This window comes from Triturus cristatus, chromosome 5_2 (assembly GCF_964204655.1).
Source record: "Triturus cristatus chromosome 5_2, aTriCri1.1, whole genome shotgun sequence".
NCBI lineage: Eukaryota > Metazoa > Chordata > Amphibia > Caudata > Salamandridae > Triturus > Triturus cristatus.
Window position 1 is genome coordinate 448,972,702 of NC_140588.1, and position 19,597 is coordinate 448,992,298.

Below are 19,597 nucleotides of genomic sequence, written 5' to 3' on the forward strand. Positions count from 1 at the left end.
GTAGATTCATCAAACAGCAAAAAAGTTATTAGCACAAAAAAATGACCCTTTTCCCCTGGAAACTCTGACCTAACTAGAAGTTCACAATGGTGCTTTCATTTACGTACACATACTGGGTTTCAAAGGATAATGGCTATGTATTTAGGCATAACATCATTTTATTACATAGGTACATACACCAATATCATTGGTACATGAGGGCCACCAGATGTGATTGTACTGGAAAGAGGGAGGTGGGCAAACTCAGCCTGTTTATAGATATATATGTATGAGATGGAGATTGGGGATTCCAACTCTATCCAGCATTACCATATTTGTGGTCAGCTCTTAACTCAGACTCTTAGTCTCCCACCTCTCTTTGCCTTGAGAGTGTGAGTGCGTGTGTGTGAGTGAGAGAGTGTGAGTGCGTGCATGTGAGTGAGAGAGTGTGTGTGCGTGCGTTTGTAAAGAGAGAGAGACCCCTCACTAAGCCTACCCATTTGACCATTTGCCTACCTCCAGCAGTCATTAGGTCTGTCTTAGTTTTTGCGTTAGGGTTACATTTAGATGGCGGCACAGTCGATATTCAAAGTCGGATGATACCCCTGCAGACTCGTCATCTCCTCGACTGCTGCAGCTTCATACACCCTACTGGTCTACACCTTTTTCTTTTCTCCTGGTGCTTTGAAAGGGCTAGCTGTTGTATACAATAAAAACACAAATAAATCACCCGACGAGCTTCCAAAGAGGCTTTATAGGAAATGGAGCGGTTTGGATGCAAATTAGCGATATCAAGTTCAGATCAGCGGGTGGGGAAATTGTCCACAGTCACATGCCCCCATGCGAGTTAAATCCATGCAATATTAATTTTATAAAAACACTAAATTGTTTGTACACACAGCCTTGAGACCTCAGAAACAGCACAAGTCTGCTATAGAAATGTTTGTAACATGACATTACATCCAAGAATAAAAGGCATCCCTCTTTTATAATCACAGTTCCAGCCAATTTAAAACTGGCCATTAAAAGCCAGTGTTGGGTGTATACGGTTTACACATTATGGGAGGTGCTGATATTTCATTTTTTTCCTGACACGACTGTTCCTCACTACAGAGTGACGGTGAAATAATTGTGTGTTTTGCTAGGAGACAGTTTGAAGTTAGCCACAAATAAAAAATGCACCAGGACATAAAAGGTGAAAAATATTTGGGCCTCTTGACTGTTAAAAAATTACTACTTTGTGATATGATTTAACTTAAGGAAAAGTATAATTTAGAAAAAGAACCATTAAATCAGTCTAAAACTGCACCTTTACTTAGCACGTTGGTGTTAATACATGTGTCTATTTTCAGATCTTAGTGTTGAGAAACGAACTACATGTATTAAGATAGCTCCCCAGGCTTAGATCTGGATCTGTGCTTGATTGTAAGATTGTAGTTTACAACCCCAGCATGGCCAACTCAGCATTTCATCATTATTAAGTTGTTTAAATGAGTATCAAGTCTGATTAGGTAATCATACTTTAGTACACAAATGTACCATGTAAAGCACTTTGAATAAAATTGCTGTTTACTTAAGACAGTGATATTAGAATGATTAATTCTCTCCACTTGGTTAAAATGTGTGAAGTTTTCATTTAGAGATGGGTAGATTTTTTTGTTTTAAGCTGTGCGGAAAAAAAAAAACAATCACAATAAAGCCCAGGGTCCCCAATGTTCCCATAAAAAATAAGGTTGCATGGCTTATGACATTTATAGGAAGTGTCACCACACAACCACCCATGCCCATTTTGACAAACGATGCAACTTGCAAAATCATGGTAGGGAACAATAAATATTGTAAATATATTGTGGAAAATATATAATTTTTTCAGACAGGAATGACAAAATATTCCAGAGATCAGGGTTATTTTAATAGTAGGGCACATTAGGAAATAACTCTACAGAGACCCCATTGAGTTGTTGCCAGAGGTTACAGCTGTAATGCAGAACACCGGTAACACTATTACTGCAACACATTACCAAAGCATTTAGGGGATGGTGACAAAAGATAGAAAATCTCTAGTAATGTTGTTACCACGGGTTACCTTTGTATCTCTCACCATCTTTAAACACAAGGTAGCAGTAAAAAATGTCAGGTGACCCCCTTCACCAGACAGCCTAGCTAGATTTGTGAAAGTAGAATGAGAGAGAAAGCATGGTCATGTTTCACTAAAGATATAGGAGGCAGGACCCTAACTCAATTGCGCCTGTCAGAAGAGGTCTAGGAAAAAAGGAAGAGTTAGAAGGGAGGAAGGGGCAGTAGAGGGTGAAGGACAAAGAAAAGCATTTCCTGGGCGAAGCCCTGTAAATGTCCTGCATGCCAAAAAAGAAATAGGATACCAGTCTACCGGGTGTTTTCTGTCATCGTGATGGCCAATGAAGAACAGACAGGAGACAAGCTAAATGTGTACCATGAAAGTAAGTTTCAGAATGCATGGAAAACCTTAGAGTTAAAAGAGGACATTGATGAACATCGATTTTTGCAAAAAAAAAGATACATTTCTATTGCACATGACACAGACAAACAGCTATGTTTCTAGACTTAAAAATTCACACTTTTTATAAAGAATCCCTTACAAAAATTATATTTTCTTAAAACGAAGAACTCACCATTCAAAGTTGCAGCTAAAATAACATCCTCTCCAACAACAGGTGGATTCACAACCTCAATATCAACCACGTTAAGTTCTTCCACCACCGATAAATTTGCCTGCACTGTGTACGAGGACACCTGGTTCCAAGCACGAGCTACCACTTCCACTTGGCCAGCTGTATCAAACACGTGCAGAAACTCCACTGAAGAACTTGGCAAACAATTGGTGGTGTAAAATACGAGGGTGAGATTGAGAAACACTTCCAAAGAAATGTTGGTTCCTGAAGTAGTCATTATGCTTATTCCAGTGGGGTGGGTAACAGTAACAATGTCAGGTAAGCGGAGAAGCAACTCTCCAACCGGGTCTTGAACTATGACCTCTAAACTAGCCCGGGCACTACTGACATTATTTTGAGCTACCACTGTAACAAGGAACAATCCGGGCTGAGTGTACGCGTAGCTAGTTGTCAAGATGGTGCTCACAATGGGAGCTTCGTCAGGAGTAAAAGTCCACTCCAAAGTGATGTTGGATCCTTGCCCGACTACTGCTGTAATAGTTATGGAATGACCATGCTGAACATACTTAGGACTTGACCCTGAAATACTAAGGGACGATATAACTTCCTGAACCTCAACATTCTCATGGAATCCACTAGCACTAATAACATTATAGCACTCCACAGAGATGAAGTAAAATCCTGGACTTCTGAAACAAAACTTGAGGCTCCATTCTGGCCCAGCCAAAGTCAATATGGTCTCATCACTCTTTGTAATGTTCCAATGGCACTTGGATCCAAAATGGCTGCCGGTGCTGTTGACAGCAAAGACAACATCAGCTCCAGCTTGAACAAACCTTTTCCAATCGGGCACTGGAAAAATTGCAGTTATCGGTTCATATACCTGCACTTGCTGCGGAAGAGAAGCAGTCACCACATTAGACTCAGCAGCAACACTAACAGTAACAGAATGATTGCCTGGGCTCCTGTAGTAATGGGAGATGTGAAAGTGCATCTGACATCTCTGCAGTCCATAATTCTCCAACACACGAACATGGTCCAAGGAGCCAAAAATAGACTCATCACTTAGCTGGTACGTGTGCATTTCACCAGTTTCAAAGGTGATGTTGAACAGCAGAAGTTGCCGCATCGTTGTGTACAGCTTTATTTCGAAACTCAGATTTTGTTCAGTAGGTACAATATACCTGTCTTTACTTGTGATAGTCAAATTAGAGAGATGTTTCTGCATAACAGCCTAGAAAACAAGAGAATAACGATTAATGCAGGAAAAACAACTAAACTTATTGAACATTGATGTACCGCTAAGAGAAATTCTCTTGAATATGCGGTCCTTCAAGCTTAACCTCTTGGAGAGATACCAACGACATTTTAAAGGCCTGAACATTCATTACAACTGTTATTGTCTACATAGTAGCTGAGAACACTGCCCGTTACTGCAATGCAATGGAAGAGATGTAACCTACAACTGCGGTTTCAAGAAACCACTATATATTCTAAAAGTAATCCGACAATGGAAAAGGTGCCTTTATTTCTACTGGATGCCAGAAAAAGGGGTAGGGTCCAGCGAAGTCCCAACAAGCAGACCTGGAATTAACACAAGAATGGGAATTTTTAGGGAATACTTCTATAACTAAGGGGAAGAAAATCTAACAGGAACACTGAAGACCCTATTGGTACCTCTGCATGTAATAAAATAATTAAAGATCATTTGATGGGCAGGAGGTAGTGACTACAAACAAAATGCCCACCATAATAAGTGGAGAAGAGGGTACGTGGGAGGGGAGGTGCTCTCCCTCCTTCAAGCAGTCAACAGAATAAAAATGTATATAGCATTTATTGGCTTTTTGTTGAGAAACTGCCTTGAAAACAGTTGGGTACCTTGGTGTGTATTGCCCCCAGACGTTTTAGGAGCCAATGCTCACAAGGCAACAACTTGGGCTGCTTAAGCCATATCTCTCTCACACTGTACCATGTCAATGGCATTCAGCACTGCCCCTAATAGCATTTTAAACAATTGAGAGAACATATCTGAAGAAAAAAGTTGAATTGGGATATCAAGCTTGGACAGGTCTATCACTAATGGATGTGCCATTTTATGTGGAATCTGACCGCCCCAATCAGCTTTCTCTCTTTCTAAAACTACATTCCCTGTGAAGGTAACAATCCCCTTTCAACATAAAAGTCCAGCAAACATGATAGGCCATTGTTTAGCATAGCTCGACAAGGGCAATATGCCAAGATCACTATTTAAAGGCAACATATTTATGTTATGCTGATTTGTACGGTGCACTATCACCCAGGAGGGTTTCTTGGCACTAAGCAGGTGTGAGTCTAGGCACACCTAGGCCTAGTGAGACTACTCAAAAAGCCAAGTCTTCAGATTTCAAGAAGTGAGGAGGAGGCTCTTATGTGGAACAGCAGGTTTTTCCACTCTTTAGGTGCGATGTAGAAGGTTCGACCGCTGGATCTGGTTTTCCCTATGTGTGGGATTTGTGCAAGTAGGAGCCTGGTCAAATAAAGCTGTAACATTGCCTACATATTGAGGCTTGGATTTACAGAATAGATTTTAGGATGAAAGGTTCACATCTTATTAAGGCAGGTTGGGAAAACACTCAAAAAGACACTAACATTGTTGGTGCCAAGACACACCCCGAGTAATCCATTTCCAATTCCTAAATTGTCAGATATTATGCCGGAGACAACTGAATTGCCAGTCAAGTGTTGCTGTAGATGCTTTCTATTGTTCTTAAAAGCCCACGAAGAACGTCAACGGGTATCAATTTATTCCAAAGGGAATACAAAAATAAACGCATTGCAGGTCGCAAATATGGCACACATTCTACGCTAGACTATTGAAAACATACCCTGCTGGATTTTACAATAAAAACCTGGTTATGGACACATACATTCTAAACCGCGCTTGCAACCCTAGAACAATATGGCAAACTTTCTATCATCCTCCGAAGGGCACCACGTTAATTTAGCAAAAACCCTTTCCTTTAGAAAGCAACCTAAAAAATTGTGGAAAGGCAAGCTGGCCTTTCTTGATAACTGGGGCAATCAAAGAGAGGGTGCCACGAATAATATACAAATGGAAGCTTAGTATGAAAAAAATCTGCCTACCTAATCCAGATAACATTTTAAAATCCAAATATAAATGCCAGTAGCTTCGAATGCAGTTTTTAACTTCATTAGGCATGACTGGAGCCATTAAACAACTAGATTCTGGTCTATATGTCAAAATACATCCCTCTACATTTCTTTTAAAGACTAGCTACCAGAGACATTTGCATCCTTAAAAAGACAATCATTTTACGCATAAAGCTGTTTGGCTACTGTCTTATGTGGTTTGTCTGTTGCGTGAGGTTTGTCTGATGTGGATTGAAGTAGCATTAACTACATGGGACCAAGGTCCACTGCAAGTTCCAAGACAATACAACTCCCCTGGTAATGGCAACTATTCAGTTATTGTGAAGTTTGAAATGGTGGGGTAATGCTATGGGTTTGCACTGTGTTTTATAAGCAAAACATTTGAAAGGCACGTTCGCACCCTGAATGCATTTTGGATTCCTTAATGTTAAGGGGCAGATACATTCCCTATCCACTGTGGGTAAGAGGAACACTCCCAACAAATTTGGTGGGGGTGTTGGAAAATCAGCTTCCAGTGGCAGCTGCTAGCAGGGTAAAGTGGTGAGGCAGCACGGGGGGCTGGGGGGGGTAAGCAATACAAAATAAATAAATAAAAACTTAACTGAAGCCTCAGTGCCCTTCTGTAAAGGATCCCAGACTCCCAAGCACCAATCCAGATGCTGCTCTCATACTGGTAATACCATAACCTGGCATAAGAGAAACGCCGGGATTGAGCAGGGGAGTAGTCTGGCAACAAAAGCATAGGCCGCCCTTTCTTGTGGCCCAGTGGCTGAGTCCTATCCCTCCTATACTACACGTGGGACAAGCTTCAAAAGTGAGACAAGAGATGAAATGATGGGCCGACCTCTCAGGAGGAGATCTTGTTCCACATATTTGCACTGAGGAATGCAGACAGGACACCCCCTCCCCCCACCCACACCCCTCAAGGGAATTGAAGACACAAGCAATATGTCAGGCACTGCACGGAAGTTGCTCTGGGAGTCTGGGCAGATCTGTGAGGGGAGAGCTGCACTGTGAATTCTCAAGTGCTGCACTGTTGCCATCTACCCGAGGTCATTGGAAGGTCATTCCTGCAACTTTCGTCAGATGTTGATTTTAGGTTTGAATGCATTTTTTTTAGATACCCAACAAGATTTCCAGAACAAGAAAACAATTGCCACCCTATGTAGCCACTGCCTACCACTCCCTCATGGGAACCCCCTCCCCTCTAGACCTTTAACCCCACCCACTGTTGCTCCACCACCCCCACATAACATTGTCCAAAGCTTGCCCACTCCGCATCTCACATCAGCGGACTTATATATTCATTCTGTCTCCCGAATGGATCCATAATATACATCAATTTTCAAAAGTTCTAGAATACTTAGGGCACTTAATTTGTTTGGGCATGTAAGTTACCTGAAGTCCATTTGAATGTATTGTAGTAGTGTCCCCCATTGTTTAGCAAAGTCTTTCATTTCTCCTCTTGCCCCATTAGTCTGCTTTTCCACCCCCATCAGCCACCACAAGCTTTCAATCCATTTTGTCTCTGAGGGTACCATACTCTAGTCCCCCACAATGCCAGTACCATTTGTTTGGTAGCCATCATTAGTAAGGATATCAGTCATCCTCTCCTACCCCCAATGGGTAGCATTCATCATCTGGGTGGCCCAGGAGTTTGACCTCTGGTCAGCTGGCTAGCTCTGAACCTGAATCTGGTGTATCAACAAGAGGATCCAGTCCCAGGACCCCTGGATCCTCGAGAAAGATAAGACATGAGTCAGTGACCTTCCTCACAGCCTCTTTAGCATTCTGTGCTATGATCTTTATTCATCTGTGCTATGCATTGAGGTGTATAGTGCCATCTATATAAGAGTTTAAGAGTTGTTTAGCTCCCGGCAGTATGTCTGGCCCCTGTAGTCTCCCTTTAAAGGATCTCCTGCCATTGACCCGTGTCAAGGGTGATGTCTAATTCTCTTTCCTATATTCTCTGAAAAGTGAGTGTAATGTCATGTATTCAGCATGCGGTATAGTCTAGAAATTGCACGAGCATTGTTGGGTTCCGTGATGAGATATTTCTCAAAGGGTGTCTAACCGGTGGTTGGAGGAGCCAGTGATGAAGCTGCCAGTAGCAGTATCTCTCTCCTTCTATATTCATCCCCCAGCTTGTCAAAGGGTGTAGTCTGTCCCCCTTCAAACAAGTCTATAAGTGTTTCACATCCACCTTTCCGCCAGATCTCATACAGTTATCTATATCTTCCTAGTGAAAACTCCATGTTGCCCTATGGGGGCTAAAAGGAGCAGGCTAAAGGGAGCGTGGGAAAGTCATAAGCCCCCATTTTACTTCCCATCTATCCCAGATCTTCAATGTTACCAGGGATTTATATAATGAGGGCGTTCTTAGACTCTTTTGTCTCCGCTGTACTTCCCAAAGTCACTCTACCGTCATCGTATGGTCAACTATGCACCACTACTTGTTGGTCTCCTGCCGTGTCCAGTGGAATATATATTAGAGATGGGAGGTGGCACAGTAGTACGCTATATTCGGAGCTCCCAATCCTCCATCACAGAATCTGAGAGAGCTCTGGCCTCAGGACATTCTCGTCTTCTTACCGTACCATAGATAAATCTGGCAAGCCACTTGCAGATCCTCAATATAGTCCTTGGGAAAAGAGATGACCAGGGTTTGCAATGGGAACAGAATCTTTGGAAAGATTTACATTTTGAATGCCGCTATCAATCCCAGTAACAAGAGAGGTTTATATTTTCAATTGTTCAAATCTAGTTTCTCTGACTTTTTCAATCTGTGGAGGTTTATTTTTTTAGTTTTATGCAGTGTTGGTTTGAAGGTAGCCACCAGATATTCAATGTGCTAAATTGTTCATCAAATTGGGGCCAGCTGCTTCAACTAGTTTGCCAGTCGATCGGGGAAAGAGACACTGAAGATCACCGATTTTGCAAGATTGATTTTGAACCCCGACACAGCCTGGTATACCTCATCTGTAGCATATTTTGTGGGCCCTGAGAAAAGTGGAGACAGGGAGGAAGGCCCGTACTTAGCCATTGTGATTGCGGACACATCTTGGAAAATTTGGAGAGAGTAACCATTGTAGCTAATTGGGCCTTGCCTCCTCACTGCCTTCTGAAGTGCCTCCTTGTCTGTGTAGTGCTGGACGCACACTAGGATGTCGAGGCCAGATAGCAAGTTTAGGGGGGGCACTCTTCACCACTCATAGCAGTATTCCACTATGATGCTGGCCCCCTCCAACCACCTGTATAGTACTTCACAGGTCCCCCAAAGCTCATTAGTGTGCCGAAATGCTCTCGCTAGCACTGCACGGGGAGCTAAGACCTGTGTCAGGGATGGAGCTCTGCAACTATGCGGTTGCCATTTTGGGATCGGCCACGCCCCTTCCCATATGTTGACTTTAACAGGATTGACGTGGAAGGGAACTAATTAGGGCCAATAAGGGAAAAACCTAAGACCATCACATTTGTTTTAGGTACTTGACCAGCATTGTAACTCTTTTTTCAAACTGTAAAATTTCCCCTGTTGCACCTTGCTGGAAGACTGACATTCTTAATCTCCTTGCCCACCAGGTCACTTTGATACTCCGCAACCCAGTCACCTCTTCACCACTGTGGACTTGATTCCAGTTACCCCAATTTTCTTTTTCTTCAGCTGGTTTTCCATAGCTGTGACAGACTTTCCACTTTGTCACACGTCCTCATTATGTAGACCAAAGCCATTTCATCTCCTTCTGGCCCCTGAATAGTTGCTGGTAGCCGCATCTATGCTATCCTCCTACACTGGACCCTTCCTCCTGCAGGTCTGGGAAAGAAAAAAGTATTCCTCTCCCCAATTATTTGTTCACCCCCCATTCCGCAGGTTTCATCTCTCTACTGTCACCAGTAGTATAAATTTCTCATTGCTAAATCTTGTGCCCGGTATACTTTTTAAGTAATTTAAGTAACAAGGATTCCCTTCCACCAGACCACCATTCTGCTGGGCCCTAAAGCAAACTTCATATGCCTTTTGTAAATTTAAACAATATGAAGAATTTTCTAAACTAAATTTTTGTGCATGCTGTAGCAATAATTATCTTTTATTTTTGTATCATTTATTTACTTTTCAATAATAAACTTTAGCTGTCACATTGACAGTAGATACACAGCATCAGCAGTGACAGATTATACAGGCATTATCGATTCAAACAAAGTATGCGACAAACAGAAATACGCCATTGGGGAATATCATTAAAAATATGCATCATAAGACTAGGGATCAGTACTTTGTACAAATGTTTAAATAAAGGGACAGCATAGTAGAACTCTACCTGATGATTGCCTAGCTAAGCTTTAACATGGACGGATAGCTCATGCTAGTACAGCGAGTTGCAGAATTAAAATATTTTCTTTCTGCAGTATGTAGTTCCAAGTGGGCCCCATTTATCTCCAGGTTGTGAAGCAAGCAGTAATCACAAAGGTGTCACCCATGTCATAATCAATGTTCCCTCTAATTGTTTTCTTCTGTGTGCAGCAGTGAAGGGTCTCTGTGCCCTGTAGCCAAGGTTGTGTGCGCCGAAGACACGCACCAACTCACTATACAAGTGATCGCAGTGCGTGAGCAGCCAAAGTCTGTAGGTTCCGATACTCCATTAAAAAGGTGCATTTTGACTCACTCTTATTTGCATGTAATAAACATATTTAAGTCAGATGCATTAAATACTAACATGATCATACCAGTTCCCCATGACATTTACCCCACTAGCACCTGCATTACACAGGTACAGAAATGACAGAATAATGCGACTTGCCTTCTGGCCTGTTACTTTCATGATGTTTAGGAAATTGCACAGACGTTTTTCCTGAACCTTCCTGAACACCTTAGGGACCATTTTGCAAAAGTGTTACGTGATGGTCAGGACACAGCCAAAGAGAACCTCTTCAGTTTTGGCTACATACTGTGTAATCAGAGGTGAGGTCCATGGGCTTCTTTCTTGCCATTTATCACTATGCCTGGATACGCTCCACGGGCTGTTTGATGATGTCCAGTTTTTCTTTTGAACATTCCCTTTGAGGATCATGTTTTCAACAAAAAAGGCTGTCTTCCCCTTTAGAGCATTTTAAACAGGGCTGCCTTCCCCTGCTCTTCAGTTCCACAGAAAAAATACTGTTAGTTCAGGGATTACTCCAAAGTTATATCCTTTGGGCAGCACCAGGCTTCATAATCTGTGTAGTAGCAGTCCAACCACTTCTTTCCACAATACAGAGGAAATGGCCATTTCAATGGGTGTCACGGACAGAGGCAAACTAATTCTCATCTCTAGAATCCCAAAACCACTTTAGATTGCCCTCGAGGGAACTCTTGGCATGAGATGGGGAGGGCGCCCTTTTATTTATATCACCCACTATCTATCACATTGGTTCATCCAGAGTGTCAAGCAAGGCACACACTTCCAGGACTTGTCCTTGCTCATTATGCATTTCCTCTATCCCCTCAAAGGATCATGCTTTCATTCTTCTATCACAATATATTTTCTTTGGCACTGTCAACACTTTGTAGAAGTATGCGACCCACTGGAGGTTCAACCCAACTGCCCGGCCCGCCTAGAAGTCCTCTTGAAACCTCAAGACCAAAATGGGCAGAGCTTTTATGTGGCATCTTCCTGCCACCCACACTCTAAGATCATGCTCCAAGAATTAAAGACAAACATTTACCCTTGATGTAAAACAGGAAAGAGAATGGGATACCCATCGAGTGCCGGAATTGCACAGTATGAAACTAAAAATCTGGGATAAATCTAGGCTTCTCTGCTTGACCAAATAGTGTGATCTTAGGCAAATATTTCATTTAATAGTACCTATTTTTTCTTCATTATTGCATAGAAGAGGATCTTGGAATATGTAAGTGTTTTATGTCTGCTATACCAAACATACCTTGTGTTTGATTTATTAGATAATGTTGCTCCCCCTAGAATAAGAATATAGGGTGCACATATCTGACTTGCTTCATAGTTCACTAACACCATTATTTTTCTATATAACTTTTTATTAACAACAAGATTGAACAATCCAAACATCATACAGAATGCATAGTTGCAATATTATATTGGCACATGTTGGACTACGAGCCCGTGAACACATGGTAGGTATTTCCAAACTGTCCTCAACCCACTTGCAACATGTGCACTGGATCATTTCTACTTCTTAGTTCTTAGGGATCACATATTCCTCCCCTATACTCATTCCATTTGTCCCAAACGTGCATCCATTTAGCAAGGCACCCCCTAGATTCATATATTGCTTTCTCAGTTCCCATACACCAATCCATGTCTTTCCCCCACTCAGCCAACGTCGGTGGGTCCATCGCCTTCCAGTTCCTTGCTATATTTCTTTTAACAATCATCAGCCCCTGAGTCACCAATATATGCTTCCTTTTGCGGTCAAGTCTGTTGGGCCCCAGATATTCAGGAGGCTTGATATTACCTTCAATTCTGTGCCCCATGACTCTTTCCATGCACACCACTACCACTGACCAGTATCTCTGGGTAACTATACACTCCCAGAGTATGTGTATAAAAGTGTCCTCCTGTCCACATTTCCGAAAGCACCCGGCCTCGGTGTTGTATCCCATTCTTAGCATCATTGGCCCAGCAAGGTAAATTCTATGAAGTATCTTCAACTGCACTAGTCTAAGCCTTGAAGAAATGGCAACTTCTCTAGGAGAGGCCAGGGCCTCGAGCCACTCCTCATCGTCTAGTCCAGCAACATCATAGTCACATTTTATTTGAAGTCGGAGTAGTGGGTCCATCATGTTATTGATTCGTTTTTTATATATTAGCGATATGGCTTTTTCTGGGAGATCTCCATCCAAAACCCTGTCTTCCAGTGTGGAGAATTCTGGTGGTGTTGCCCCCTTTTCTATCACCGCTACCAGAGCATGTCGGATCTGCAAATACCTGAATTGTTCAGTGTCAGCCAGATCATACTCAAGCTGCAGCTGAGCAAAGGGAACCACTGCACCCCCTTCCATAGGTCTCCCACCCGCGAGATACCTATAAAATCGCAACGGTCAAATCCTAGGGTTTGTCTCAGCCTGCCGAGATGGTCCGAGTACCATAGTGGTGCTGCCTGCGTGATCCTGCGCTACCATCCCAAGCTCTTTGTAGCTGCCAGCCACACTTGGACAGCGTGCCTTGTGGGCCCCGTCAATTTCAGCTTAGCTGGGTTTGAATATATTGCCCTTGCAAAGCTTCCCCCCGGGAGGATCCATCTATCCATGTGGAATCCAGGGTCCACTTATGTCCTGTATGTGCACTGATTTACTGAGGCACATTGTGTCGCCCAGTAGTATCTTTTAATGTCTAGGAGACCAATTCCCACATCATGCCACCCTAGTGTTAACTTCCGAGTGGCGATCCTTGGAGGATTTCCATCCCACAAGAGTTCTCTCAGGGCACTATTTATATTTGAAGTAGTCTGATCCAACCTGATTATGTGTATTTTGTAAGACATACATGAACCTAGGGAGGGACATCATTTTAAATAGGGCTGCACGTCCCAGTAGGGACAGAGGGAGTGATCTCCAATGTAGGATGTCGCTCCTAAGTCGCTGTAATGGAGACAGGAGATTGTGGTCATAGAAACAGGTCGGGTCTTTGGAGACCCAGATCCCCAAGTATTTGAAATCTACCTTCCCTTCTGCTATTGTAAAGCCCCTAGGCAGTGACGGCAGCACCCCACTCAGAACATAGATGACTGACTTAGCCCAATTAATTTTATAGCCAGCAAACCTGCCGAACACAATGAAAATATGTAGTATTCCAATTTAAAGAGGCCGCTGGTGATGCACCATTGTGGTCAAGTCAGGAGGCATAAACATTTCTCGGTTCATATTTAAAAATTGTCAATTTTATTAAATGCTTTTCAATTATGTGAAATATTCTAATGTTCTAAATTGAAACACTTCCTTATGTTAAAGAAATGTGCTTTTACAATTTTGAAGAGACTTTCTCATATTTTTGCATGACGTTTGTTTCATAATTTACATGCCACGATGTTATCAGCACTTGGCTCCTGCATATGCTTTTAAAACCAAGCCAGAACCTTGCCTCGGACTGCCCGGTTAAATTGTTGACCTTCTTACCTCTAATACTTCATTGTCAATATCTATGTGTCTCCTGCCAACACACAGCTCCTAACATTCTAGCCCTTTGCGGCTGCGCTGCAAATGCCCTGAAGAAATCTATGAACTTCAATTGGCTATATCGATGGGAGTAATCCGAAAACATTCAGTAGCAAACGAGAGGTCAGAACGTGTGCACATCCTCTGAGGCCCCCAGTCTGACACGCCATGGCCAGCCCACAGAATACCCCACTTGTGGCCAGGGTCGGATTAGTAACGCTGGCACTCGGGCAATGGCTGAAGGGCTGGTAGCCGAGTTCAAGCTGTGGGCTGCTTTTTTGGGCAGCCTGGGGTGGTCTGTGCTGTAAGGGTGCTGCCAGCGACCCAGTGGGTGCGAGAGTGGCCTTTCTTTCTAGAAGCAGATGGGTGGAGGTATCACTCCCTTTCTCTCGCTGGGCCGGCCCATTAATGTATGCTGATTGAGCAGGGGCAAGTGGCCTAGGCAGAAGTGGCCTCACTTGTATTCATGTGTGGCTCAGCAGTGTGAACTAATCTGTGCATTTTTAAAAAATCTACATGAAGCTAACAAAACATGCCCCCACCCCCCTTCTTTTCGTAAAACTTCGCTGAAGCAGTGTGTTGCGGAAAGGCAATACGCAAATGCGGGCCACTTTTTTGGGGTGTGCCCGAGCCGATTTTTTATCCCAATCCAACCATGCGTGTGGGGTACATTAAATAAAAGAGCACAGTCACCTGCCAAACACACAGATCAAAATAACTATCGGCAAACCCAAAGCAACCGGTGCCCGGACTCCACCCGCCCGGACTCCACCCATGGGTCTTCAATCCCATTACAGTCGGCTGATCTTTCAAAGACCTGGCTGCCACCCACTTTCCTCTAGAAATCGTTCACTCAAGCAGCCTTGTGAAGGCGCCTCGAGTGACACCCTCCTATTATTTCCACGACTCTGAAAAAACAAGATGTGCTCCTTCTCCCTTCAACGAAGAGCATCTGGCTATTCTGTGGGCTTTTTAGTACTAGATACAGCATAGCATAATGTGAACTAAGTGCTGCGATGCCATGTCAGTTGTAGATTGTGCACTATACAAATGGCAATACAACAATGACATAAGAGCAGAGCGCGAAGGTACTGGCTCTTCATACAAGCTGTCGGGCGGAGGCGCAGAGTTTTCACTGTAGTTCGCATTTGTATTGTTTTATTACCCACTGCATTGTGTTTTGAGATGTCTTCTAAGCAAAGTGCCCATGGGCTGTATAGCAGCCCAGACGGTATGTTGAGGTTTTAGAGGTGAGTAGTCTATCATTCTCTATTTCCCTATGTAGAGCACTCAAAAGCTGTCCTTTGCTCCAAGCAGCGCTGCTCTAATGAAGCATAATGGGTACATATATTATGCCCTGCAACCCTCTGCAAGGCATTGAGGCAGTGACTCCCAGGTTCTTACCACATCTTGTACATCGCCTGAATTCATAAATACAAGCTGAAAAGAATAGGCACACAGATTTACATAAGTGCATACAAAGATAAACAAATTAATGTATGACTTAGAAAAACGAAAATATAAAAAGAGGAAGCCATACAAATAAACACTTTAGAAGTAGGTAGCATAACCTATAGTATCATAGGAGAAGCAAGCCAGCCACACTTACAGCGCAGCAAGCATCTCTGCTCTCTACCTGCTCCACTAATGACAATCCCACCTTTTGACTTCGCTCTCATCCCCACAGTATTCACTTCATATTCTTGTTTACAATACCATATATAATCAGCAACAAATACGTTTGCAAGATTATGCCTCTATCAGAATAAAATTGATGGGTGCAGCTCTTAGCACCAAAACCCCCAAAATGCCCCAGAGTGCCCCCACATGTCTCTAAAACCTCTCATGGAGCGAGCAGGAGTGCCAGAATGCACAAAGAGAAACTTTCAAGTTGCTCATTTTAAATGAGTAGTTGACTAAGTCTCTCTTTGTGCATGTTAAAAGGAAGGGTGTGCACGCAGGTGTGCACTCTAAAGGGAACATAGGTCTGAATAGAATAATGACCTTCTTTAGAGTTTGGCGGACAGCATGCTCTGCTCTGCCACAAACATGGTGGATGTCATGTCTGCCACATTACAAGACCATTATTATAACACTTGCAATATAGCGGACGGGATATCCAACAAGTTTTGAGTGTGTACCCTCTATTAGCCTAATTCTAATCAAGGTTCTAAGCCCCTAACCAATGCTGTGATCACTGGAGGGCTGGGCCATGCCTCTACCCCAACACATTGTCTCTCTCCTCCTGGCTAGTAGCAGCGCCAGATCCATCTACCTACCTATGAAGTTTCGAACATAGTGCTAAAAAGGTCAGCAGGAGAGAACGATGTAGGCCATAACCAATTATTACAGTAATTTCACAGAAGGCCCCCTTACCAGTAGGAGAACAACATAGGGCAAGACCTTGCTAGATGCAAGACAATGATGTCTGATCGATTTTAGCAACTGCCATCAACCTCTATGTCATATGCCTGGAGACCCATTGGTATATAGCATACTGTTTAGGTGTAAGAAATTGGGCTGTGGGTTGATTTCGGTGAGAAGCCTGGTCAAAAAGCAACCAAAACCCTGTCAGGGTGAGGCACCAGCGAACCCTAAATTAACCTGTGCTCAACCGTCTTATAGAATGACACAGAGCAGTCAGGCTTAACTTAGAGGCAATGTGTAAAGTAGTTGTGCATCACCTCAAACAGTAATAAAGTGAAAAAAACACACAAAAAGGAAAGTTAGAAAAATAGAACTTTCTCTAACAAATAAAATAAGACCAAACCAACAGAAATCTAATCAGTAGAACCAGGATTTGCATTTTTATAGATTTTGGTAAAAATAGTGCTATGAAGCACAAAGTGCCAGCTATGGATATCTGGTTGAGTCAGACCGGGACAAAGTCACAAGTTCATGCCAACTGCGATGGAGCGTGGGCCAGCTACAGAGACGAGTTATGCCCACTGAACAAAGTACTTTTGTTAGAAATGGGGTCTCTAGTTGGCCAAGATAAACACCCAGTCCAGGCAGAATCCACCAATCTAGTCAGGGTAAGCTAGATACACAACTGAGATAACCTGTGCTCACCCTCAAATAGCTTGACGCAAATCAGGAAGACTTATCAAAAGAGGCAATGTGTAAACTATTGGTGTTACACACACACACAGTAACACAAGTAATACACCACAAAAAGACTCCACACAGGTTTTTGAAAAATAGCTTATTATATTCCGAACAAAACAGGACCAAAACAATAAAAATCACAAGTATTTCTCAAGTACTTTTTAAAGGTACAATGAAACTTAGAACCATGGCAGGGTTACACCCTCGCGCATATACAAGATCCTGTCAATAGTATGATGCTGAATTAGAGAAGTGCTCTAGGGAAACATCAAAGGGACAGCCACCTATGCCCCAATATTTCTCCGTCACACAAGGTGAAGGGGAAAAACAAAAAAACACAAAATAGACGTTCCCGAGCAAAAACAAGGCAATTAAGCCACTTAAACAGTAAATCTCAGTGTGAGTGACACGAATAATCCAGAGTCCAGTGAATCAAAGATAAGTGTATTCTTCTTTATTTTCCTTAGTCTTCTTTGCTCGCATTAACAGCACCAAGATAAGAACAGTAGCCAACACGTGTTTCGTCTCGGGTAAGTTGCCCGGCGACTTCCTCAGGGCATAACAATAATCACATCCAAAAAATATGTTCATTAATCCACCACATCAATAATGTATTACAAGTAGGTCCATACAATTTTGAACGTCTGTGTACAGTAAATATATATCTCTTAAAACACTTTCTCAATCCCGATCACAAAATCAGATGAAAGGGGTAGGTCAATATATCCAAGGACCAACAAGACGGGGAAGGGAGAGTGCTCCGTTCGCCACCGGTATTCAAAGTAAGTAACTTTTTAAAGGTAGACAAAATGCAGTGCTTAAAAGTTTGAGTGTTGCAGGAACACTAGCATTGGATCGCGCAAGTATAGTCTCGCCGACCAGTTTACTCTACCTGACTTAAAGTGGAGGAATGTTAAATCACACTGCTACCACTGGGTTGGTATTCAATCCCCAGTGGGGGTGACCGCAAGACTGGACCTACCTCCATCAGTGCTACTGACCCAGCAGGAACATTCAATTTACTGGCCCTGGCGCCTGTGGTGCCCCTTTAGCAGGTACTTGCAAGTAAATTAACTATGCAAATTGGGTATAAGGCAATTTAACATGTTTTAGGAAGAAAGCACAAGCAGTTTAGCACTGGATGGCAGTGGCAAAGTGTGCAGAGTCCTAAGGCCAGCAAAAACGAAGTCAGCAAAAACAAGAGGTCTGATCACAAAAATGTAGGTGGAAACTATGCTAAGGCTGCCAGGTCTAACAGAAGGGATTTATAATTGAGCAGCTTCTGTTTCATATTTGTGAGATTCCTCTTATCTGTGTTCAACACAATGACTACTCTTCGACAGTCAGCTGAGAGTCCAGGTGTTTGTCCTAATGTCACATAGCTGCTTGAACTCCTACCTCCTTAAAATAGAGAGTTGCACCCTAAATGTGAGAAATCAGGTGTCAGGGGACTGAGATATTGATTACCAGTTAATTCCAGTGGAATCTGTTTTTTATTAGCAGGAACAAGGGAAGGAGTACCTACATAGGGCCTGAATGCAAAGACCAAGAACACGATCAAGAGAAGTGTAATACCCTCCCTAATTTTAAACTAGAACAGTGTTAGAAAGCGGTCTTGTGGGACTACGTGAATTATATAAAGCAAATCAAGCATTGTAATTTGTGTGCATGTTTATGATTCTAACTTTAGGGAAAGGAGAGGATATCCAGACCATGGGAGATATAGTGAATAGTGCGTCTTGGTGGCCACAAACACGGCCAGGTAATGCCACTCAAACTAGCTTGCATTAACATTTATCTATACACTGGAAGAGGCACTAGTGTGATAAGGGGGCAGGGTGTCTTTCCACAGTAAGGTGAGACAAAACCACAGACTGGAGGAATCAAAATATCGTTTAAGGGACTTTGAGCTGCATAACAATATAAATTGTGATCAAATCGGCAAATTCTCCCTTACTGTTAGACAATGCTAACGTCTAATAAGAGTGAAGTTGTCAGCTTAAATCATTAGGGGCCTCAAGCATTTAAGTACTTTTTCAGTGAAATTGGATACTAATTTTCAGATAAAATAACCAGGACAGACCAACCATTTTCATTCACAAAATGCACGCAGCTGTAGAGAGAAGGGTGGAGTTCCAGTGGGCAACTAAAATAGAGAGTATGCTTTTAACTGTGCAATAAGACCTTGACCTCCCAGTGACTTCAGACCCAGGTACTTGATCAATGCATGTTTCTGGTAGAGGGAAGTCCATTTTGTACTTGGATGATACCGCTCTGAGTAGAAAAAACAGATTTTTCTAATAAAGAGACAGTTCAGCAGAACCCCTAAAACTAATAACTTTATGTATGATCGTTGTGAGAGTACGAATTGGATCAGATATGTTTGATGTCATCTTTTATGTATAAATGAAATAATATCCTTTTTCCCTGGAATATCAGCCCACAATGTGAATGATGCTGCCAGAGACCACCAGCCAGGGGTTCCAGGGCTATAGATAATGGTATTGGGCATAACTGAATCCAATGACTAAAACTACCAATA

General features: G+C 42.7%; 1 protein-coding gene across 1 annotated transcript in view; it reads right to left on the reverse strand.

Annotated features, from left to right (window-relative positions):
• Positions 1–19,597, reverse strand: part of PKD1L1 (polycystin 1 like 1, transient receptor potential channel interacting) — a 1,386,277-nt gene that overhangs the window by 1,068,365 nt on the left and 298,315 nt on the right. Inside the window, exon 8 of the mRNA XM_085607392.1 lies at positions 2,631–3,864. Within this exon, the coding sequence (XP_085463518.1) occupies positions 2,631–3,864 (1,234 nt within the window). The remainder of the gene's footprint in view (positions 1–2,630; positions 3,865–19,597) is intronic.